General features: G+C 27.4%; 1 protein-coding gene across 1 annotated transcript in view; it reads right to left on the minus strand.

The window, feature by feature from the left end:
• LOC149054383 (uncharacterized) overlaps positions 1-26,981 on the minus strand; it is a 138,733-nt gene that overhangs the window by 88,596 nt on the left and 23,156 nt on the right. The window contains exon 4 of the mRNA XM_089230374.1: positions 20,809-21,166. Coding sequence (XP_089086500.1) covers positions 20,809-21,166 — 358 coding nt within the window. The remainder of the gene's footprint in view (positions 1-20,808; positions 21,167-26,981) is intronic.

Below are 26,981 nucleotides of genomic sequence, written 5' to 3' on the forward strand. Positions count from 1 at the left end.
GAAGTATCTATCTATATTATATTATACAATATTTTTGGATATATATATTATACACATACGTTAATATAGTGTTAAATTAATATTAATTAATATAATTATTGAATTTAATGAAATTTTTAAATACTCAAAAAAAAAAAAATACAATAATGATGGGTCACCAAAAATATTTTTTTTCCTTAGCGATTCTACCATCCCTGAACACAAAATTGTGATGGCAATATTGGTAGAAGTTCAAATGACTTCATTGAGTTATAACCCAAATAAATATTCAAATGGTAGGGGTTTGTTATATTGACCTCGAAATAATTCCTTTTTCAGTCCTAGTACCTGGACATGATCCATTTAGTATATTACGATATTATCGTGTTATGTAAAATAATCTCATCTTCCGAATAATTTACATTCATACAATAATCTTATTAGAATGCTTATGAAAATTAAATATATGCTGTTATCGAGTTGTTCAAATAAACGACGACTGGATTATTTACTCGTGTACAAGAGCAACAAGTGAGGTGCAACATTTCATTTTCCGCACACTATTTGTAACGGTTTTGTACGTCATAATCACTTTGATTACGCTCCATTTTATTTAATGAATATCAAAAGGAACTTATTATGTTTTTTTGTTTTAATACAATGTTATTGCGAACTACGAAAAGAAATTTATACCTATGCAATTTCCGTTGATATATAAATTTATAAGTTTCGAACCATTATGTACAGTAAAAATCGTTCCGGATTTTAAAAAGAAACAAAGTTAATTACTACATAAAAAGTTTGAAAAACTTGAGTTTGTTATAATGTAGATACTTTTTTAATGCATATCATTTATGTATCATCACTAACTTTGTGACTCCAATACTCAACATAAATATTCTAAAAGCCTTGTTCATCTATCGCGTGACAATAGTAAATATTCTGCATAGTATTGAATATAAACTAAATTAATAATATAGGAGATATAGAGAAACGGACACAGAATATGAAATGTTTACTATTTGTATTTTTTATCGATTATTGAAATAAACTCAGAAATAGGATATTTTTTTAATAACTAATAATACATAAAATGTAACATATTCACTTGTATAGGATTTTCTAATGTCAATGATTAACAAAATGATTAGACAAATCATAGGTACAAACAAATGATTTATTTTAAAAATGAAAATATCGTTTTTTTTTTTTTTTACTGACAACTTGGCCAAATTCCAATTGTACACCTTCGTTTATTTATAAATTTAAATGTAATTTTTATATTTATATAGTTTTCTACCTATACAAATTTATCTCTATTTTTATTTTAATTTCCTTAAGTTTTTTGCACCTAAATATATTTTAATAATGTGATTTAACGTTTCTGTGAATAGAAAATGTCAAGAGCATAAACTGTTCGAGAACGAGCGGCTAGCAATTGTGAAGGATGATCGGACTGATCGGAGGGTGTAAGGGTGGAATCCAAACTTATTGGTGCGGAAACCGGAAACCCGATTGTGACAAAACATTTTCCTCCTAATGTACTATTGTAAATTATGAGTAAATGCAAAACAAAAATAAGAAATTTGCGATGAAGTACATGACTTATTAGGAGCTTATTGCAGATAACCGATATAAATCATACAATCAATTTTGACTATTTAATGCATAAATGTACGTTTGTATAAGGTGATTTATAGAAGTTTAATTGGATTACAAAGCGAAACATAAAATATTTTTCATGTGCCACTACATGAATTTAACTAAATATTTAAAAAATATAAGAACATACAGCAAAAAAAAAATATGCAAAAACTTCAAGGTTTTATTAGATAACTCATGAAAGTTTTAAACGGCGACAATAATAGGCAATTCACGTACAGACATTTCCCCAGGGAAACTATAACAACTATATATCCAATTTTCAAAATTCAATGAAATAAATATTTTTAATTTCAATAAACTATTAGATTTTGTAAAAGAGTATTAATAAATATCTATTACTGTTTAATATATTTACTCTTGCAATAACAAAGTAACATTTTAACGGGGATTTAATAAACATTAATTTTGAAATTTGATTTAAAATAGCATAAATTTCGATTACTTTCAGAAAAAATTTAACTAAAATAATCAAGTTTTTAAAATAAATCAAGGATAATAATTTCTATGATCCGTTCATCTGCTGTAGGTACATTATTTTTGTGGTTCCCCTTGAAAATATTCTCCGTATTAAAATTAATATCATAAAATAATATTTGAAAACATAATATAAACATTAAATATGTTAAAATTAAAAATTTAATAGTTTTAAAAAATGTACTTGTGAACCTCGTGTAAGCTTTTTGATAAAAAAAAAAATTTTAAAACGTTGAAAACGTTGAAAACCATTTCAATAATGTATTGTTAAACAAAAGTTATTACGTATTTAACATTTCTATAATAATAAAGACATGCAATTTACAATCACAATTAACTCGGATCACGAGTATAATTAATTTTAAGAGCAATAAAAAAATTACATTATTTGTCACTTGAAACTTAACTTTTGAAAATAATCAATATTCTATTTCAAGAACAGATATCTCGGAACAAGTATCTTCAACCAAACTATTATGTGTAATCACTTGAAAAATAAAATAAAAAATGTCATTATTCGGACAAATATACAATAGAGTATCATATTCTACCATCTACCAATTTAAATAAATTAATAGGTACTAAAATAAGTATTGAACGCATATTAGAATGTACAAAAACTAGGTTAGGCTAGGAATATTTATTGTTCATTGTCATAGATTATAGGCTTTTAAAATCGCAAATTGAATTTCCTTTGAAGCATAAAAAACGGCTTGACAGATTTTTTAAGACAACGGACACGCAAATAACCGAAAATATTAGAAGTATATTAAATCTGTATTGTAGATACCTTGGTAAACCGACGGCCAGTTATTCCATAATATCACAGCACTTGTCGAACTAAAAATCACTTGATATTTTCGTCACAGTAATTTAAGACACTTAAAAATCGATAAAAACTAATATTATTAAATCAAATATTAAATTACAATATCATTTTAACATAGACTTGTAAACGATAAAGCAGTAATAGACATACGCGCGATCGGAGCTACAACACTCGACTGGTTACGGTAGGACGGTGCAGAACACCGGCAGCGCGCCGCCTATACAGAACGCACACACACGCACACGGGCGAGGTGTAAGAGAGATAGGCAGACAGACAGAGGCAGATACAGAAAGAGAATGGATTAAAACTCTTCGACGAAACAGTGTAGACAATATCGGACGACTATTTTTTCCACTTCCTCCTCCATACATACAGGTTTTTTTTTGCAATCAAACGCGATAGGAGAAAAACACGCGGACCTATTCAAATGGTAAGTTGCGAGAGAAACGATAATTATTGAATTTTAATTTTTTAAGTAATTCGTAAGGTATTTTTGAATTTAAATTGATGTATACTATCTGAAAAACCAATATTACCTATTGGAAAGTGAAAAATTGATTTTAAACAAAGTGTTCATCGATATACCTAAATTAAAACGTATAATTGTTTTGTATTTATTATCATTTATCTATAAACCTACCACTGATTGTTATTATTATATTTTGTTAAGTTGCTATAAATAATATACAATTTAATGTAAACAGTATTTGTTTGTACTCGATAAACTTACTGCAAAATATAGACACTATGTTGGTTCAAATTTAAATAAAATAAATAAGCATCCATAAATTTAAATACAAAATATAATAAATTAAATTAATATTTATAAACAATTAGTTTAACACGTAAGTTACAAAAAATTAGTACCTATCGTTCTCTTGTATTTAAAAACAATACATTATAAGTTTAATTTTTAATCAAAATATTTTATAATTTATAATATATAATATAATCATGTAATTCAAATACTCTTAAATGTTTTTATATTCCAACACTAAATTTATAATTATTATCAAGACAATTCAAATAAAAGGATCTTGAAATTAATTTGTTGGGTAGGTACTTTGTTAGTTATAAATTAATTCCAAAAATGTAGGACCAATATAAATAGAGATTTACAAAAAATAAAATAGAGCAAAAGCTTGGTATAAAATGATTAACAAAAAAAATCGAATTATGGAAAAAAGTTTACGTTAATAATTACGTACCAACTCAGTGTTTGCATTTTTTATATGTCAGGTCAAAACTGTGATATGATTCGGCATCACGGGCCAAGCATTATGATATAGAGTTAGAGAAGAAATGAAAGATTTATGAGAATTATTTTTAGTAATTCGTGTTTTAAAAAAAAATCAATGAGTTCGAAGAGCTGGTTTGAAAATCTGGGTGGCCGGAATTGGCCTACGGGTCGAAACTAGGCTATTGGAGACCCTTGATTCATCGCTACTTAATACGTAATTAAGAAGTCAATAGAAGCTATAAAAATAAATCAAAAAACAATAGCTACAACAACTGTTTTTATATTCAAATAAATGAAGAAACATTATAAACAGTTTCATGTTCAAATTTTGATGGACAAAACTAAGTTTCAATATGATTGTTATTTGTTTGCTATGATTAAATATTACAAGTTGACATGACAATAGTTGCACTTGAATACAGTCATCACTCAGTGGCATCGAAACATAATAATATGTCCATTTAGAGACTGACTGTGGGCAGTTAAGCACAGAGAGAAGAAAAAACCTAGCAGCACATATTGTATATTTTAATAGACAATCTTGTAACAACATTTTATTTGTAAAGAAACCTTGGTTTTGAACAATTTTTAAGAAAGTAGTAATAACAAATTTAACTTATCTCCAAATTTGATATATAATTGACAATTAATAAAAATCAGGGGAGAACTTGTGATCTAAGACTATTCAAAATGTACAACCCTTATAAAAAATTAGTAAAGTATGATTCATCCTTTAATCCTTTGATTTATCTTCCAAGTACAAAGGTTCTTGGACCAACCCAGGGGGATAAATCTCCACAACTCCAATAGCCAGTTCACCTCTGTGTTCACGAAGGCAATTTCTAATGCAATTACCGAGATTAAATTTCATAAAAAAATGATGGAGGTCGGAGACAGACTTTTAGAGCTTTATACAAAAAAAATTAGAACATACCATGATTGAGTGGGCGAGAGACGATTTGGCTGCTGCTGTTAAAATTTTAATAATTTAAAATATTAAATGCGAAATTGGGAAGAAAAAATAACACATAATTGTAAATTATTATTGTACTCTAAAAATACAGATATTATTATGTTGTATAATATTGTACCTATTTTTATATCTTTTTTGATAGGGAGAGAGGGAGGGGTTAAGGATATATACTAATAACCTAACCTACCATATTATATGAAATAATTTTCATTTATGATAAATGTTAATGTGTTGATGTCTACGATGATTATTGAGTTAATAGATACATGTTCAATTATTTACATAGGCCAAAGGAGAGGTGCATGCCAAAATCCGTAAAACCTCAATTGGTATACTGCAGAGCACGAAGTCATAATATGCTAGAGATCATATTTTTTTTCACCCTGAATTGTATACTTTATTTGTTTATATCCTGAAACCCATATAGTAATAAAGGTACACAAAGGTAAATAGATATAATACTTTAAAGTATAAAAAAATCTAGTACGGCAAATACATAAACATAAAAATTGAGAATCTGTTTTACATAAATGATAACACAAGGGACATCGCTTAGACGAAATATTTCTTAAAAATAGTATTATGGGAAAAGAAATATATATTATTTATTTTATGTTTGCATGCCTGTCCTCTATACGAATTGTTAGTTGTTACTATAAAGCATAAAGCAAAAAACAACGATAAGACAATGTACATAAAAATTGAAAATATATATATACATTCATATTATTTTGTTTTACTCATCTATAATCTATTAGCCATATAGGTACGCTTAATATGTACAAATAAAGAAGTAAAATATAATTTATGATTAAAGGAAAATCATTATTAAATTAGAAAAATTATAAGTCAAAATAATTCGTTTTTACGAAAGTACCGATATTGATCAATATTATAAGAATATAATATATATAGCTACATCATAATATTAAAATTTTTAAAATTAGAGATAACCTCACAAGTATTCTACATTTTATTCGCGTTTACAGATATTGCAGTAATATATGTTTTTAACAATATTAAAAAAACAGATCTATATATAGTGTATAACATCCATCCTCCATAAATACTATTTTTCATAACCCACATGAAATTACCTGCGGTGTAGTTGAATTCTTTATTTGTAATCTCATTTCCGTTTGTTTCATTTAAAATTAACTCAATTTTCCGTACTTCATAATACTACGTACTAAATTTTTTAAAAAATTCACCTCATTCACGCAGTAATTAGAGAACTGTTTTTATCTTCTCTTGTCGTACGTGAATACGCCACGTAAACTTTTATTTAAAATTATAATGTCAATATAACCACAATCCAAATTACAAATACATGATAATTGTAATCTAACTCAAAAATACTTAATCATATTAATATAGAATAATATATGTATATGTTGATTACTATTTACTAAATTGGGACAACTAAAATCCAAAATTTAGGCAATAATGCCGGATTTCTACCAACTATATACCGCGCGTGTATAGTTGAATATATTATATTGTTTGTATAGAAAAATAGTTAATGATATTTGGTTTCCTACTATATATGCGCAAAACACGACAAAATACCACCGCATGATGTAGTGGAAACCAACGAGCTCATAACACATTCATTTATTCTTATTTATACCGTTAAATCTTAACAAATTTTTTTTTACAAAAACTATCGATTCGCCCAAGTCACGCGCGCGTATCAATCCACAATGTTTGTTTATAAGATATAATATTATAATATGCCTTTATACAATAATATCTAGTGAATGGAATCAAAGAAATTTAATTCAAACTCCGCGATTATACATTCGAGAGCACTAAAAAGATTACCTAAATAGTAAATATTATGAGGTTTAATTTACTTATACAGACAAAGCCCGTATAAAATCATCGTTGTAAAGTATTTTCAGATGCTTTAATTTCTATTGTACATAAACATAGTCCGTGTCATTAAGGAATTACTATGGCACACGGTGAAATGATTTGATTGTAATCTCATTGCAGAATAACGAGCAGGTCGACAGAACAGCAGTGGCTGAAAAGTTTCGCACAGTCATTTAATTGAAAGCCACACTTCAACATATTTAATGGAACGATAGCAGAAACTTTTCGAACGACTGTCAACCTAGGTCGTCCTAGGGTAGTGACAACTTATGGATGTTTTAATCGCGCCAGACCGAAGTCAGTTGCGAATTGCAGCGCAGCGAATTGCGAGTATCTATAAAATGTTATATAGCCGTGTAAGGGTGGTGGCGGCCAATCGTCGATGATAATAATGATTAATTATGTCACTGTCCACTGCAGTGCGGTATATAATATTAGGTACCTCCGCATATATTATAATCTCTCCACTACGTTCTGTGAATTTATTTGATACTGTAAATTATGAAATAATTAATAAATATTAAATTTTAAATCGTAATAACGACATGATATAGCACACAAATAACGAATATATAAGCCATTAAGTATACTACGGAGATGTTTTCTTAATTAAAAACGCGTGGGACGTCCTTGAGTGTTGATAAAAATCAGAATGTTTGCCGAAAAAGGCTAAGACCTCCTCCGCGCTTTTGGTACCTTGAAACCGTTAAAATTATTTATTCTATATTTTGATTTTATTATTATTTTATTTTATGGCGTTAAAATATAGTTCATGTCTTTATTATACCAATTAATTTTAAAAATTATGTATTCGAAATTATAATTTAAAATCAATTTATTAAAAGAAACATTTCAACTATAATGGGTTCTATTTTTATTTTTATTTTAATATGCATATAAATGGACACAGTAAACATAGTATTGCAGGTAAATATAACAATAACAATATATGAAGATAGTCGTCACATGCTCACATAATAATATTAATTTGCATTCACCGGGACCAACACACCGTATTATAGTTCAGTTGTCGTACGTCATTTGAGTTTGAATAACACATCAAGTTTAAGCCGTTACCAGTCACTACGTGGTAGACCGACTAACCGGTTAAAAAGAATAAGTTAATTCTTGATAAATGCATTCGAACAAAATAAATAACGGTCGTGCGTTTTTACTGTAGGTATCTAAAAAATGGGAACGGTGTGACGATAACTTAATGAAAAATGAAAACCCATTGATATTATTATTTATTTGTTCGTATATAAAAAAAATTCAATTTAACAAACGCATGACGTGGTTAAGGTCAACAAATATATAATATACACAGGTAGCTATCATAACGACCTATTTCATTCATATACAAGGTGATTTTTTTATGCAAGTCATATATTTACTCGACTTCAGATTTTATAATTTTTTTAGGTAGGTTATGTATAACTAATAAATTATAACATTTTACACATTTGATCGATGCAAGTTTTTTTTTTTTTAATTGCTACCAATCATACGAATATTTTACTGGAAATATTGTCATCATTGTATTTACAACATCCTGCAGCATTTAGATTTAACATTTTTTATCAATTGTAAGTATTTAAAGTTTGGATGATCGGAGCTACGAATCCTGATCACAGTTACTTAATAGCCTCACCACTTTTCCAATTTAAACATTAATTCCAGATGAATAATGAAGTATTTATTGCCTACTGGACGCTTGAAGTGTTTAAATATTAACTGTTTCAGAACAACATCCCACTCCGGAATATATTATGGAAAACCCACAATAAGAGTCTCGTATTAGTAAAATTATTCTTTAGTTAAGTATAACTAGTATAATGTAATATAGTATAATTATAGTATAACTAAAAAACTATAAAATATTGTCAAAAACAATGCTTACTAAATGTATAACCACAAATGTGCTATACCACGGTATAAGATATTGTCACAAAATATATGTTCATCTTAAACATATAAACATTATAAACACTACGCAGTGGCGTGCAGAACATTTTTCAGACTTGAGGCAAACTATGCAATTTGACACCCACCCTACAGCCATCAGGTTTTTCACTTAATAAAAAATTGTATACATTTATATGATATTTAAAATGTATGATCAAACTAGTGCCCAGTTGGCCAGTTGCACACCTATAGTAACCCATCCATCCACCCACCCGTATTTTCCCTGAGGCAGTTGCCTCAAAAAATAGCTGTTCAGCACGCCACTGACACTACGTATAGCACAAAACGAATTAACAGAAGATACATAAAAACTATAGTAGGTATCGTGTTTATTTGTTTTTTACTCTATATAATTATAAAGCATGATAGACATAAAAAAATTGAAACCATGTTTATAAATAAAACAATTAGTAATGAAAGTATACTTTACGACCATGATAAACTTTATTTCCTGGTTACTATACCAATGCTATTACTGTAATTATGTATACGTATACGCGGCGGTGTTTAACGGTCTTTACCTAAACTTTACCTGTACACACATTAATATATTATGAACAAATAAATAATGAATAATTTAAAAAAGTAAAGTAAAATATAACCACTAATTTTTGTTCAGCAATTGCCTGATCGAATATACTAACCTTCGATAAATTTAATTTTCACTAAATACGAAAAATAAATAGATTGGTACATTTATACATATAATATATAACAGTATTTTAAGATATTTTTTAAAATAATATCGCTAGTAATGTAAACTTAAACATTTTGTTAATTATTATTTTCTTAAAATCTTTAAAATATAATATAGTTATAGTGGTGCTTGTGGCCATAAAAGTCGCGATGGATGGACTAGACAAAATACGCAATAAAAAAGATAATAAATCGTTTGATAGATCAAACAAATACATAATATAAGTAATTTTTAACATTTAAAAAAAATTATTACTACCCATATAGAAACTTAAAAAAACTAATCAAAATGGATGGCCATTGTTCCTAGATTTTATTGTGATAATATTATTGTCGAGAGAATAAACTCGTTGACTTCGAAAGAGAAATTAAATTTTGCTTTTTCTAATTATAAAATATTATAAGAAAAAAATTTTTTTTCCCTGGAAAACTACTTTTAAATAACTAAATTGAATCAAAAATTATATGTGGTGTGTGTTTTTTCCCGCTCAAATAAGTAGCTATAACCCTATAACAATTTGTATTAAAAATGAGCTCGACACGCGACAAAACAAGCACAATAAACATCTGGTATTCGTACAGATTGGGATGAATGGGGGTTCAGGGAGACCAGCAGATGAGATAAATAACAAATAACCCAAGGGCTTCGAAGAGTATATACATACTACAGAGTGTTCCTCGTACACAACATCACGGTACACAATACTATTGTATTACCTAGAGGGAAAATAAAGCAGTGGGGATATTAACATTTTACAAAATAACTTGTACCGTAAATCATTCATTAAATCATCATAATAAAATGAAGACGTTATTGGCATTGAATTGATAAATTCAATTTATGGGTGTTTTACTGTTTAATCTTTAAATATAATCTTTAAGCATAACAAGTATTAACAACAATTTATGTATAAATTACCCGTATTAAAATAATGTGTAATCTATATGAATTAATATGTATACTATACATTACATAAAAAAATAAACTTAAGGTTTACACCGTTTTATTAAAAATTAAAATAATATTATATAAAAAATAATTCTGTTTATTTATTGTTTATAATGCGATAGGAACTATTTCTATATTAATTTTAAATTTTTTTAGGAGAAAATATACAATCTATATTATAGACACAATAAGTATATGACGTGGCTATATATGAGTTGAGAGAACAATAAAAAATGGTTTATAATGTAATCGAAAGGTTAGTAAAGTTAGGAATTGTTTTAATGTTAGAATCTATGATTAGAGTATACTTTGATATGTATTAAGGATAAGGAGCATTTACTATTTTCTTAAGGTTATAGTTTGAAAAACTTGTATCTTATATTTAGATAAGACTTTACTGTCTTTACTTTTTAGTATTTCCTCTAAGTGAAGTCCATAATACATAATGTCCAGATGGATTTTAATAAGGTTTTGTACATGAGAAGTTTGATATAAACGGGAATGACTTTGTTACCAATTAAATGTTTAAACATAATATGTAGCCAATAGTTTAAAGATAGTATTTTATAATCTGAATATAAAAATAAAAATATTTGCCTAGAATAGTTTAAGCATGTTTTATAGAACGAATATCATAAAAATAAATCATGGTAATTATGTCAACTATAAATTATAATATGTTTCATTGCCTTGTTGATTAATAAAAATACGTTTCTACTTCTGTAGTACCTAGTTCTGTATATACAAATATGGATAGATAAACAAATTTGAAAGTTTAGCGACGAATATATAAAAATATACAAGTATATAATTTTTGTATTTAAATTCTTGAAAAATATAGACCAGTACCAGTTTAAAATTTTTAACACTCCCACCATGTATAGTGCATAAGTGGATTAAAAATATTATTGTTTAATGTATTTATGACTATACGTCTATACTGTTAAAAAAATTTAGATAGTCATTAATTTATTATTACAAATTTTAAATAACAAATAAAAAGTATAATACACAACAAATAAATTCATGTCGGAAACGCAATTATTTTTAGGTTTCACAGATACTCAGCGATGTGTAACGTATGTCCTAAATTTTAAAACAAATTATAAGTGAGTGAACTTTCAGTGCCGTTATGTAAATACTAAATATACGTCTTTACAAATTTTGTAAAAATTACCATTCTAGTTTCCGTACATTCTAGGACATAAAACGAACTAGAAAGGTAACGACTAAACGGATGAATGCCATTACTGCAGAAACTATAAAGTTAACAATCACCGATACTGAGATATTCAACATAAAATAATATAAAGAAATTTGTATGATCAACAGATATTGTTTTACACGAATTTACTATTAAAAGATTGGTAAAATACTAAAATTCAAATATGTAAGTAGGTATTGTCATGAGTCATGACAAAACTAAATATGTGACAAAATACTAATACACATAATAATTAATACATATAAATATGTCTTTATCATACACTTCTTAAAATATATCTTGGACATAAAAATCAATCAAAAACTATGAAATTAATGAATTTTTTCGATTAAAAGTATGGTTATATTTATATAAATATATATATAAGTTTATATAATGAATAAACTTATACAATACACCTATGTTTTTCTTGGAAAGTTTTAAAATTTAAATGATAAGAACACTTTAAAAATATATTTAGAAAAAATAATAAACAAAAACCTATGTTATACACGAGAAAAAAAATGAAAATTGTTTTGGAATCTAGACACAAAATATAAAAGCCTAATTTAAATTTAAAACAATAATTTTCTTACATTTTAACTAAACCACTTGATTAATCAATTAAACGCATAAGTTAATTATATAAATATAAAGTAATTCAAGTGATAAGTAACCTGATTAAATTAATTGAATTAATACGACATCGAAAATTAAAATATCAATCTGTGTAGAATTGGTTTTACCCCTAATAAATAGAAGAGATGAAAAATGTAGTAAATTAATGTTTTTGCATTTTTGGAACAGTTTAAATGAATTCGAATAAACAATAAATACCAAGCATGATTAACATACTAGTATACATAGTTTCCCATGATTTTAATACACAAAAACGTATTAGTATATAGAAATATATTATATTTAAATATAAATTAGGTACTATAGGTAATTCACTATTAGCCGAAGGCAAGTTCTCTATATTATTGTATAACATCCTATTGTAATACAAGGAACGGGAGACTGGCCCGTCGCAGCTACTTAAATGTGTAATTGGTTATTTTTATCAATAAACGATGGGAGCCGGAGGAGAAGTATTGGCACCATGGTTCCTCCTCCGGTTCTCGATACTAACGAAAAAAAAAAAAAGGTAATTCACTATTATTAAAATGTCAATTAGTAATTTGTAATTATCATAAATTTCAATAGATCATAAAATTATAATTTTAATTATCATGATTAGTTAAAAAAAAGCTTACCTACGTTTTACTTTGTTGGTATTGTAAAAAAAAATATTTAATTATATTTTGCTATTCAATTTAATACAATTTTCGATTTTGTTTTATGTATAAGTAAAAATATATCAAGTAGGTAGTCATTTGACATGAGTACATAACAGTATGACACGATTAACCTAAACTGAAAAGTGATAACCCGCATGATGATAAATTAAAACAGTGAGGGATGAAATATCTGATGAAACTCAACAATACCAAGGGATTAATATGATAGTCGATATACGTGTAAGATAAGAACTCGTCTTGATTAAAAAAAAAAAAAAAACATTTACTTTTATCTGTTAAATGTTCATAACTAAAAATATAGAACGCAATTTCCTCGCCATGAACACAAAAACACAGTTAGCAGAGTGTATTCAACCGCAATTCCCCTCTTAGGCCGGAACACAAATGCAATCGGATAGCGGTTTCCTCGAAAAACACAAACAACAGATTTTTTAAGCTCACCACAACACTCGAAGATTTTTTCAAAAAAAAAAAAATGGACATTTGTTAAGCAAACGTTTTCAAAAATATTAGTTCCAATATTTAAAGTGTCATTAATGCGCGATGATGTAAAAATTAAAAAGTGTTATAATATAATTATGTTATACCGAATGCTCATTTGAATTTTGCTTATAATATTTATTACAAGTATGTTATTTTTTTGTAATAATTCTTAATATAAAACTATGAATAAATATAGAATCAATTACCTTTAACAATTAAATTATTTATATTTTAATATAATACACTAACTACATTTACCATATTTTTTATACCAACAACAAAATTAGAATTCAGTAACATAGGTTGGAAGTTTAACACACCAGCTATCTGTTAAATTTAACTGATTTATTCGTAAAATAGATTAAATTTTCCAAAATACGATATAAAAATTTAAATTTAATATAGATTAACATTGGTTGAAGTAAGTATATCGAATAGCATTATAGAATATTAGCAATCAAGTTACAAATTACTAAATAAAATTACAAATGTTATTTTACTCATACCTTATTAATGGCTATACTATTTAGTATCTTACTTGCATGACTTAAAATTTATAAGCAAACCAAAATAAACAATTAATTATACTATATTTATTGAATATGTGTTTTCCTTTACATAGATATGTTGAACAAAAAATATTGATTTCTTTTGCGATAAAATATATCATTGTTATTGTTGATGAATTATTTATCTATTTAAATATTTAAGACTTTTCAGTTGAGATAAATTATAAAATTAAATAATTATTCTAAATTAAATTACTAGAAGCTAAGAACCCTTAAATATAAAATAATTTCTATACGTTGAACATAAACAATATATAATAAGGTTATATAGGTAATATAATAAAGTTAGTAATACTTGACAATCAACATTTAAATGATGATTAAGTTATTGTACAAGTATTATTGTTAATGAAATAATAAATCAATAGTTTCAAGAACGAAATGTTATAACTGAAAAGCAAAATATGAAGATTTATCATTCAAATTATTATTATTCCGCTGCTCTACATATTATTATTTTAGCTGTAAACAGAATAAATACAAATATTGTTGAAAAGATAACAACAATGTAAGCTAATCAGTGAAAATGTTTGAAGGTAGTATTTCATTGTTTATTTTTAAAAAAATTGCTTTTGTTTTATGTAAAAGATTTAACGATGGCGAGATGCTATAATATTAAAAATGCACGTATTTAAGTTAGTTTCTACACAGCGATAATACATAGGTACTCACAACGATATTAATCTGCACACGAAAGCAAACGATATATTAAAGCTTAGAATAATAGTGTGGTGGGTGATGGATACAAGTTGCGTATTCCATATAAGATATTAAGTTTACAATTACACAAATATAAATTGTATTATTATCAAACTATTTAAGTGAATACGTATGGAATATAACCATATTTTATGATCTGACGAACTCGTGGCATACATAAGTAATAATAGTGATGGCACGTGGACAAATATGAGTGTTGTATATATTATAGATATACAACAATAATATTATGATTATTAACTTTTTCTATTTATTTATTGGCGGAGTTTTATCGATTTTGTCCGTTTGCCCGGGGAAAGAGGGACATTTTCTTTTTTGCTCAACGATTTTTACGAGGCTACAAAGTTATTCTGGTGTGCTCGACTCAGTTCGGCTAATAGTGGGTGGTGGACGGACATTTTGATTAATGCGCGCTTCAAACTGAATATGTGTACGCGCGTTCAGTGGTTACCAAAAACAAGAAACAATATATACGTATATATTAAAATAAAGAACTGTTATTATACGACATCGGCCTCGCTGCGACTTTCACCGTGATGATGGTGATTGCTGGCATGCACACGTGACGACCGTTAGTCGGTCGGTGATTTTAATTATGCTTAAATCTCACCAATGCACTGCGGATTATTCACCGTGACGCTATCACTTGTGCACAGACACACATAAAGTCCCAATCGTATTGCACTTGTCAACCTGTACAATCGAACTAGAACAACTCTTACAATAATCCACAACCCTCCATCAAAAAAGTCACTATGTAGATTGCAATAATTATTAATTATATACACATCACTCCATTAGTAATAATATTATTCATCGATTTAAACGTATATCATATTACCACACTCCTACAGTCACAACGAAGTATGGAAAATATATGATTAGATGATATACTCGATAATCAAGATACAGTTTTTTTTACATGAAAAGGTCAAAACTTGAGATTAAAACCATATTATTTTCGATTATAGATACTTTTTTTTATATATATATAGATACTTAAAGGTATATTTTAACTGTTATATTTTATTTTATTACGAACAAACGGCAGTAAGCCGTCGAACCTACGGTAATATTTTATGTTATATTTGTCGACAATTAATTGAATTCAAGGATAAAGAAATAATTCAGCGTTTAGAAAAAAAGGTAGAGTTTTAAACTTATTATTTTGAAAGACACTGTTTTATGTATACGAGTACCTATACGAATTATACAAGCAAAAGTTTTGAACTATGTATTCATTTGAACACAAATTGTTCTATGAAGTACGTATGGTGATTGAAGTGTGTAAATCGAAAATCGAGAAAATCGAGGAAATCTTGTGAAATAATTTGTTAACATTGAGTTAAGTATATTATATATATTATATATGTATATATTGGTAGTTGCCGTAACTTTTATTTTAAAAGTACCATCAGTCAGCGTTCAACAACAATATTACGTTGTTATTAAATACTACAGAGTACATAATCTACATTAAATTACAAAATTGCAACATTTAACTTTATTTTTTATTAAATTGTTTAGCGAATTTTTGATTATTATTTATTTATGACTTTTAATAAAACTAATAAAATCTACTTCAAAAGTACGAAGTTATAACAGTTTTTTATTTATTAGTTTAATAATATTTTTATTGGATTTTATTAAGCAAAAATTTTTTTATTTGTGGAAAATAAATTAACTTCGGAAAGACCATTTTGTCTGTGATACATATTTATTGAGCACCGTTTTTTAAAGCAATTTTACCGAGTGCAATGAAGATTTTAAAAGTTTTTCGTTCATCTGATATTTTCACCCCTATCATAAATGTCAATTTCTCATTATGACTTTTTACACGAACATAACATTTACCTTAATTCCATTATTTTTTCTTAAATTTAAAAATATTTTTTTTTAAATTTGAATAAAAAATAAATTTAGTACTCCAGTTAGGATTTTTAGGGACACTTAAGCAATTTATGCTCATAAGTGCTAAGTAAATCTTAATTTCATTATAAAAAATATATAATAGATATATTAGATTAAGGGCACTTCAGTTTCATAAGAATAGAAACGAAGAACTACTATAGTAAGCATTTAAGTCACAAGATACTGGTTATCTGTTGCAGAGACTATCTATAATTTATACATTAAATTCGTGATAAATAATTATACTGTACAAATTCAAAAAACATGTTAACCCTTTTTTATCATAGCCAATAATCTATGTTGTTGTGGCTTATCTAAATAAATAAAATAATATTCATCCACAACAATGATGTCTTTTCCCCCTCAATAATTGATAAAAGTTTCATTTTCTAGTAAGTTTAGGTAGATACAACTGTTTGTATACTACTGAACGTACACTATTTAATAACGATTTTTTTTTTTGGACCGGTAGATTGTTCAATTAAAACTTGTACACCGCTAGAGTTATATCATTAGAGTACATACCATTATGTATATATTCTACCACATATATAGCAAAAGTTAAATTATGTACTCTTATTATTTCTCGCAAAAAAAACCGAAACATTTTAGTGATGATTCAATGTTAGGATTATTACAACCACAGGCGTTTGCTCAAATTTGTTGAAAGGGGGAGTGATCTTTTTTATGATTGGTAAACATATTTTGCCAGACCAGAAAATACGTGGGTTTAACCCAGCCTAAAAGTTGGATGGGGTAGGGAGACACTATTTCCAATCTGTTTGTCACATTTTTTTTTCCCCCAAAAGTTATTTTTCTCAATACCATTTTTCCCAAAAGTTCTTTTCCACAATACCATTTTTCCCAAAAATTCTTTTTCACAATATATATAATATATAATAATAAAAATTATTTATTTTTTAAAAAACTATATTCCCCCCAATACAAAACAGAAATGATTTATTATTAATCTTAAAATGTATAAGTATAAAAATTAAAAAGTATAAGTTAAAAATAAATTACTATTAACAAATAAGAGTATTGAAAATTTAAATTATGACCAATGGCCGTGAGGTATGCAATAATATCATTGTTATCAACAAATTCGTCATATTTAGAAACAATATTATAAATTCGTTCCTCTATTTTAAGTTGTACCTTACTACGACATTTCCTTATTTTTTGCCCAAGATTCAGTTGTCGTAACATGCACTCAGTGTCAGCTTGTTCTTTTCCAAGTTTGTTAAAAAATGTGTATACGCTAGGATGCTGTCGTCCAACAACCACTTGGAACCGATTATGCCAGCCTTCTGACAAATTGTTTGTTCTTGCCAATCGTTGGAGTACTGTATGGTACTGGTTCCACAGTTTTGGGGGGAATCTGGGTTCCTTTATAATAATATATACCTATACAGGTATAACCTGGGTTATACCTGAATAGGTATAAATGTATAGTTGAACGGCAAATGGTAATAAAGATAATGATGAAATGTGTACCATTTAGAGATATACGAAGATAACCAAGATAAAATGCGTATACGTATCATAGCGTCTATCATCATATAAGTTATAAAAATAACGGTGTGCTAATGCCGATCAGCACGCGTACAATTATAGTTAATTTATATGCCACTGTTTGTTATTATGTATTATAATTATAAATTTATCTATTTCGTTAATTTGGTAGCCAAATTGCCGATTTCGTGTATTTGGCAACAGTGTTATTTCTTTTTGAAAAAATATTAAACTTCTAAAAATTTATTCCGGGAAAATGTTTTTATGGTCAACATTGAAATTGGAAAAAATGGATTGGGCATATTAGATTTGGGAATAGTAAAATTGGGAAAAATTAATTGGAATAAATTGATCGGGAAAAACAGATTGGGAAAACTGTACTACAATCGTCGGATGGAGAACAGTAACGGTATTCTCGTCCCTTCCGTTTTTTCACATTACACTTTTACTTTTAATTTTACATTCATAATTACAAAACAAAAAAGTATTCATAAAGTGTTACTAAAAATATAGTCATTAAAAGTTACTACAATTATAATTAATTGTTGTTGAATAACTGTTTTATATACAGTTATAACAATAATTATATAAAAATAATGTTAAAAATTAAAACATTCTAATAAATTCAGTTATAATAATATAACCTACCTACATTTGACTAATATATACATTAGTACAGCGTATAACCAACAATGAATTTCAGCGTTTATTTATTTAAATTTGAAACCCTTTAATAATATAATATATTATTATGTGATGTATACCAATTACGATTAGTGATGGATGGGTCATATCCGTTGATCATATATAATTTAAACAAAGGGTTTTTAAAATATATATTGTCAAATTAACAAAAATCTACTGATTTAATAAACAAAAAAGATAATTCGTCAAAAAAAAAATACAATCGGTTATATTTAAAATAATATAACAGTATCTAGGTACCTATACAGATTATAAAATATACAATGCTTTAATTACATATTCACGAAATCATACTTTTCAATTGGCGAATAATATTTTTATAGAATATAAATTCGGTCATAAACAACTAAAATCACATCAATATTTTCAAGAGTTTATGTATTATACTTATTTAGTTTAATATAAACCAAACAACACTTACTGCTGCTAAGTTCGTATAGCAAAGGCTGTCAAGTGCGTGATGCGTTTCAAAATTATGATATTTTTCTAAATATTATAATAATATGTCAATAAATTGAAATATACAACCACAAAACTTTCATCATAAAGAAAATAGATGAGATTATGAGAACAATGAGCACATCCATCACACAGCAATTCAGAGTTCACTTATGTTGGAACTGAAAGCCACCCTATCTGAAAATAGGACTTTGCAATAGTACCGCAAACATATCATATCCAGTGGTAAACCGAAGGTTAACTTTTTTTTACACAACTCTTGATACGAAGGATTTTCCCTCATTGATCAACTTCTTAAATATTAATTTTATATTATATATTATTATAACCTATCTTTTATTCAACGACAATAATTGTATAATTGTATTGTCATAAATAGGACTACCAAAGGTCGAGATCATCCCCTATACTCTACGCCACCAATATAATATAATACGTTTATAATATTGAATTCCGATAATAATATTTATTTCATGTATACGCATATACATAATATAGTTATAGATATATGCACCTATATCGAAAAACATTAAAATGTCGATATTTCTTTTGCCAGAATTTTTATTTATTGGAGGAAAAAGAATTCCATTTCACCAATTTTTAGTTGTTAGTTAACGTTATTAAAAGTTTTTGAATAAAAATTACAAATCGTAACTTGATAGTAGTATATATGTAAAATATAGTAACTTGCAGGGTGGTTGAAGGTAAAACTTAAAAATAGAAAATAGATAAATCGAAAGGTACACGACAATAGCCTATTACACGCAAGTACACGTCATATCTTAAGACTTAGTCGATTTACAAATTTTATAAATACCAGTTAACTGGAGATTCGTAAGTGCAGTCATATAATATCATCGGCATAACTGTGGTGAGTTCGGGGGTTCGGCCCACCATAGAAGTGTTTATCTCTTTCTGCAGGTTAAAATCCAATCCCTCGTGCACAAGCAAAATAAAACTGTCATGGGTTAAATGTATAATTTTACTTATCATAATTATCTATGATAGTTATAAGCTTATAACTGTTATAACATATAATATTGTATTATAATATTATGGATATATCGTGTACACATTTATGTATACGTTAGACAATCAAGACATCGAGTTGACTACAATATATATGATCCAAATTAACAAATACTAAGTGTGGGGAAGAGCTTTGGAACTTTTGACTTTTGGTTTACTATGAATCTTACCATTAAACCTTACGTTCATGTACATTTTAAGCATAGGAATAATAATATATAAGTAGGTGTTACCTTAACCTAGGTGATAGTATAGGTACTCACCGTGGGCGTACGGCGGAGGTGGCGGTGGCGGTAGTGGTACTGGTTGTTCGTGTTTGCCGCTGATGTCAGAAACATCGGACGATGCGCCGTTGGCTTGAGTCGGTGGCGGTGGCGCAGAAAACGCGCTGTTGTACGGGGCACTGTGGTGGTGATGGTGGTGATGACGCCGGTGATGCGACGGCGGTGGCGGTGGCAGCGGCTGCTGCGGCGACGGATGGTGGTCAGTGCCCGATGAACCAGGCGGCTGCATGCTGGACAATGCGGTCAAAGGCGCATACAATGGACGCGGAGCCGCTGGCTGCTGCTGATGTTGCTGAGACGGCACTGGTACCGAAGAAGCGGGCTGTTGTGAAACCGTCTGTAAAATCGGACAAAAAATAGATATTTTGAAAAACTCAACGATTTCATTTTCACCATACAATTCAATAGCCGTTAATCGAACGACTTCAACCATTTTGTATTTTTTAATATTATGAAGGGGGACGAGCCCAATACAAATTTAGATGGTTATCTTAGAGCTAAATTACAAAACGGTACAAAACATCAATACAGTGGTGATAAACTGATAAACATTTCATAAGCGGGACTGGTTATTTCTCCACAATAGGAAAGACTGATCCTCGTTCGCTATTTTCATAATCACTCGTACAAATATACAATACTGTTTTACAAATAGTTTACGGAACAAAAAGGATATGAAACACTTTATACCTTATAAACCGTAGAAAACCGGAGACAAATGCTCACCAACTACCTTCAGAGACATCTTTAATTATGTATACATATTATTGTATTCTATTTATATATATTTTAACTTTTTTTTATTTTTACTATAATTCACAAACAAACAAATATTTATAGATACAGAACAATGTGTAAAGGTACAAGCAGAACGTAAGTAACTGATAAAGGTCTAGAAATAATGTTATATAGATACTATAAGTATACGCATGTAGACTATAGGTACAAAATATTATATAAACATCCAATGACAGACAGCACATATAAAGATTTGTACAATTATAATATCATTTTAATAAGATGATATAATATGCCATGTGCGTGTGAATAAGTAAGTATCGCCGATATGATATATTAATATATAATAGATAAAAAAAATAAAAACGAACGATTTATAAATGAGATTTCAGAATATTGCAATATAATAAAATATTTATGTATCTAATATCTATATTTACTTGTGATAATATAAATTATTACATTTTTACCATTTTATCCATTTATATATAGGTATTTACATTAATATATTAACTAAATTCAATAGTAAAAATAATATTCTATAGTTTTATTTAAACTGCAGCAGAAGAATGCTTTTTACATTTTTACCGAAGTCACCCTTTTGAATTTAAAATATCAAAACCTTGAAGCTCCAAACAAATAAGCAAAGTACAAAACTTGATTTAAAAACATACGTTTGTATGTTTAATGCCGTGTCCTACGTGAATCCGACCTACGCGACGAAAAACAAAACAGTTTGTATTTTGTCGCATCGGATGCATCGTATTGCGACAGAACAGCATGGTCAGAATAGAATTCGTTCGCACGAGTCGCACTCGTCGGATTCACGTAGGACACGGTGTAAGACATATTTACTATTACGATAGGTAGTATGTTAACATTTGAACTGAATAATATGATTTTGAATGTAGTCTTATAATTGTATACAAAATCCATTTTCATTATAAAAATAAATATAACTATATATATTTATTTAAATTCTCACTGTTAAATGAAATAAAATTTATAAAGCTGAATAAACAATGACGCATAATATTTTTTTGGATCCAAGTCTATAAAAAGTATTAAAATATACTTACATAAAGCATTTCTATGGATTGAATACTAGCTGTACCTATTCAAGATTAATTATCATAGGAAATTATTTTTTGAATTTTAAATAGTTATCTTGAAGATTACATTCTTTGAAGAAATCAATTTAAAAATGTTTTTCTAAGATAAATTATTGTTTTAAGATTTTAACACCTTTTAGAGATTTTCCAATTTCTTTTATATTTTTAAACTGAATAATTTAAAAAAAGCTTTGTTTAATCCTTAGTGGTTTTTTTAGAACTAATAAATATATTTGAATATTTATGCTTGATATACATATATTTTATGAAAAAAATAGTTAAACATAATTTGTTTTAGATGAATAAAGCTGTATCGAGAATTGTCAATATAAACATTTTTAAAAAAAGGCGGATAAGTCGTGGATGTCGCTCTGCTGTACAGTAGGTTACAAGTGGGTTAATGTAATGGATGGAATTAAATTTGAATCCAATGATATTATATCATTGTATACGAAAAACGATTCTGAGCGAAGACGGTTTATCTGTCTAGGATATATTATAGATTATTAAAAATTTTCAAATCTTAGATTTAAAACGAAAAATTTTTATGAATTTCTAGTTTAAAATAATTTGCGAATTTTCGTGATCTTCGTGATTTTTACATATGTTGTCAAAATTCAAACTTTGAATGCTTGTAAAAAAAAATTGTGCCAATATATTTATTTTATTTTTCACCAGCTATTGTAAAAATATATTAGGAGCCTTATACTAAATTTTAAATTCTTAGATATAAAAGGAAAATTTTTAATGAATTTCTAGCATAAAATAATTTACAAATTTTCATGATTTTTACGTATGTTGTCAAAATTCAAAATTTGAAATCCAGTGAAAATCCAATATTGTAAAAATTTAAATTTCAAATGCTCATAAAAATTTAATTTGAATTTTCGGTGGATTTTTTATTTGTGATAAAGATTGAAAAACTTTTAAGGAATCTTCTATTAAATTTTCAAATCTTAGATTTTAAAAGAATTTTTTTCATGAATTTCTAGCTTAAAATAATTTGTGAATTTTTACATAATATGTTGACAAAACTCAAACTTTGAATGCTTATAAAAAAAATTGTGACTATGTATTTATTTTATTTTTCAACTGCTATTGTAAAAATATGTTAGGAGCCTTGTATCAAATTTTCAAATCTTAGAATTAAAAAGAAAAACTTTTATGAATTTCTATCTAAGATAATTTGAACATTGCCGTAATATTTACGTATTTAGTCAAAATTCAAACTTTGAATGCTTATAAAAAATTTGTAACTATGAATTTATTTTATTTTTCAACTGCTATTGTAACAATATGTTAAGAGCCTTGTATTAAATTTTCAAGCTTTTCTGCCCAACAAACACATTTTTTTCGATATTAATTTAAAAAAACTAATAATGATCGAAAATTTCAAATGCCTAATAATAGTTCAACTTAAGTCGAAAATTTTTGAAAATTGCATGGTGGATAGAATATACTTATATAAACATTTGGTGAAAATTTCATGTAGCTATTGTCATTTTTTAAGAATTGTTCACTTTTGATTCCCCAATGTACCAACTAGATTCACTTTCTGATCGAACGAGGTACTGAAGTCAAAAATCAATGCACTTTTACTGCCCCAAAACGTGATGACAGACACACAAAAAAACACAAACATCATGGTAAAATCAATACATTCATCGCTCCGCTCAGAATCTAAAATGTATAACCAATGATGTTAATAATTTTTATTTTAAAAGCATATTATTTGAAATAAACCTTATAATTCTTTAAAGATAAGTGATTCAAATAAAAGATATAAGTGAGCGGAGACGCGGGGTGAACCGGAGACCGGACTATGTAAACCATCCATGATGTAAAATATTGTACACGCATAATAATATATAAAACATAATATTTATTTGACAACGATAAACAACATTATCACTGAACGATTTGACCTTTTCGACATTCAACACAATCACATCATAAAAGTAAAACACCATAAGGTAATAAAATTAAATTCCCTATGAATGTTTAGTATGTTATTCGTATAACGCATCACGCATGCATTACTTAAACCTAAAATATAAAAAGTATAACGCACGAAGTTTCTCACAAAACATAAAATTTTGTAAATACACAAAAATAATAAATGTTAACATTTAAATTTACATATTATTTCAGTGTAGTAAAAATTATAAAATTATATTGTACAAGTCACATACGTATAATAAAATATATATTAAAATACGCCCAACATATAACGCATTTGAATAAAATATCATCATGTATAAATATAAAGTCGATAAATTAACGATCATTAAATTAATAATCATGTCTCTTAAAAATAGATATCATAATGATTTTAATAAAACAATTATTGAGAGATCGTAATAACAATAATTATTACTTATCACATCATAATAAATGCAGACTGCATGCCATGCAATGTAATACACATTTGTTTTATATCATTATGAATTAACATACACAAAAATGATTGCATGATTATTTAAATAAGTTTTGTCACCCGTTTATAACTTTTTGTTAAAATATAGAAAGATTAAGACAATGCCTACAGGCTTTTAAAAAAATTGCAAAAATTTGGTTAACGCTTCTTATTGTCATCAGACTCAACCAAAAAGTTCATTATTTTTTTAATACAATTAATTTCGTAAAAATTTAATTTTCACTTCAGATTTCAGATAATATATTTCACATATAATATTATGTACAAAAACAACATATACATGATAAAAGGTATCATGTAAACACCGCAGTCGTTTTAGTCAAGTAAAAATAAAATGTATTATTGTAAAAACAATTTAAAATTAACGATAGTTGTAGTTTTATATGATTAAATAATAATACATTTAACAGCTGTGATGGTAAATCGTATATACAGAGATTACTGTGAAAATAAATAAACATACTACAGAGCTTATTGGATCCATCGGCAATGCTTTTATTGAATTTTTTATAACATTTAATTTAAAAGTGGAAAACGAAAACGATGTCTTAACGTTATAAACAAATTTAAAGACAGACAAAAAGTAAACGAAAACAAAGGCATGCTGCTCTTTAAAACGTTGAACGACGTGGAAAATAGTGGCACACATCATTTCATCCCATTCTTATTGCCGGCCTCGAACCTCCTCTCATTCACTCATCCGATCCTTTCGGCGAGTGCCTTATGCCGCACAAATCGATTTTCTGTCGTCTCTAAGCCAAACTTATCGGCGGATAGATAGCAACGTCAATGCGAGGTCGATTGAACTGTGTGGTTGTTGTTGATCGTATAATGTACAATGTATTCACTATGTTACATCATGCTACAAACACACATGCGTTGTTAAAATAGAGGGTAGGAAATCAAATGGTACACATATTACTAAATACCCATAATATACAATTGATTTCGTATAAATACAAACGCAACGGGTCGTAAAATTTAAACGCATACAGAACGGTCGGACACGCTGCAACGGGTAAGCGGAAAAAAACACGACCCTATAATATAATATTATAAATTATATACAAATATCTATGGTAAACTTTTTGCTCAAACTATGAAAATGCGTAACCGAACTTTTTTAAAATTCCAAACCAAATAATTTGTCGCATTTTGTGTGTATAGGTTAGGTACCTACATATTATATTACGTCGTGTACTCGCGTGTGTTATGTCCCCCTTCAATGTATTTAATTACCATCCAAATTGACGAGGGCGTAATAAAGGTTTTGACCGACTTTAATGTACTACACTAAACCTTTCAATATTTATTATTTTATGATATTATAACAACTTTGTACATGCCGAATTGTATTTCATTTGAAAAGTAGTTGAGTACTTGAGTTTTAAAATCGCGAGAATGCACAACACGTCAAAACTACAATATAAATACCTATATAGTTATTTTAACTTTGATACGGAAAATATAAACGTGGATAAAATAGGTATATTTATTTAAGAGAAAATCTTTCAGGGTTTCACAAAATCGTTTAGCTCAGTTTAATGATTTTTGAAATATTAAAAAACAAACAAAAAAAAGGGGGTAAGTCATAGATGTCGCTCTGTTGTACAGTAGGTTACAAGTGGGTTATTGTAATGGATGGAATTAAATTTGAATCCAATGATTATATTATTATTATTCATATTATATCATTGTATACGAAAAACGATTCTAAGCGGAGACGGCTGATTTGTCTAGGATATATTATAGATTATTAACAATTTTCACATCTTAGATTTAAAAAGAAAATTTTTTATGAATTTCTAGCTTAAAATAATTTACGAATTTTCGTGATTTATACGTATGTTGTCAGTATTAACATT

The sequence above is a fragment of the Diuraphis noxia genome, unplaced genomic scaffold (genome assembly GCF_037042655.1).
Source record: "Diuraphis noxia isolate RWA-SAM2 unplaced genomic scaffold, SU_Dnox_SAM2 contig0007, whole genome shotgun sequence".
Lineage (NCBI taxonomy): Eukaryota > Metazoa > Arthropoda > Insecta > Hemiptera > Aphididae > Diuraphis > Diuraphis noxia.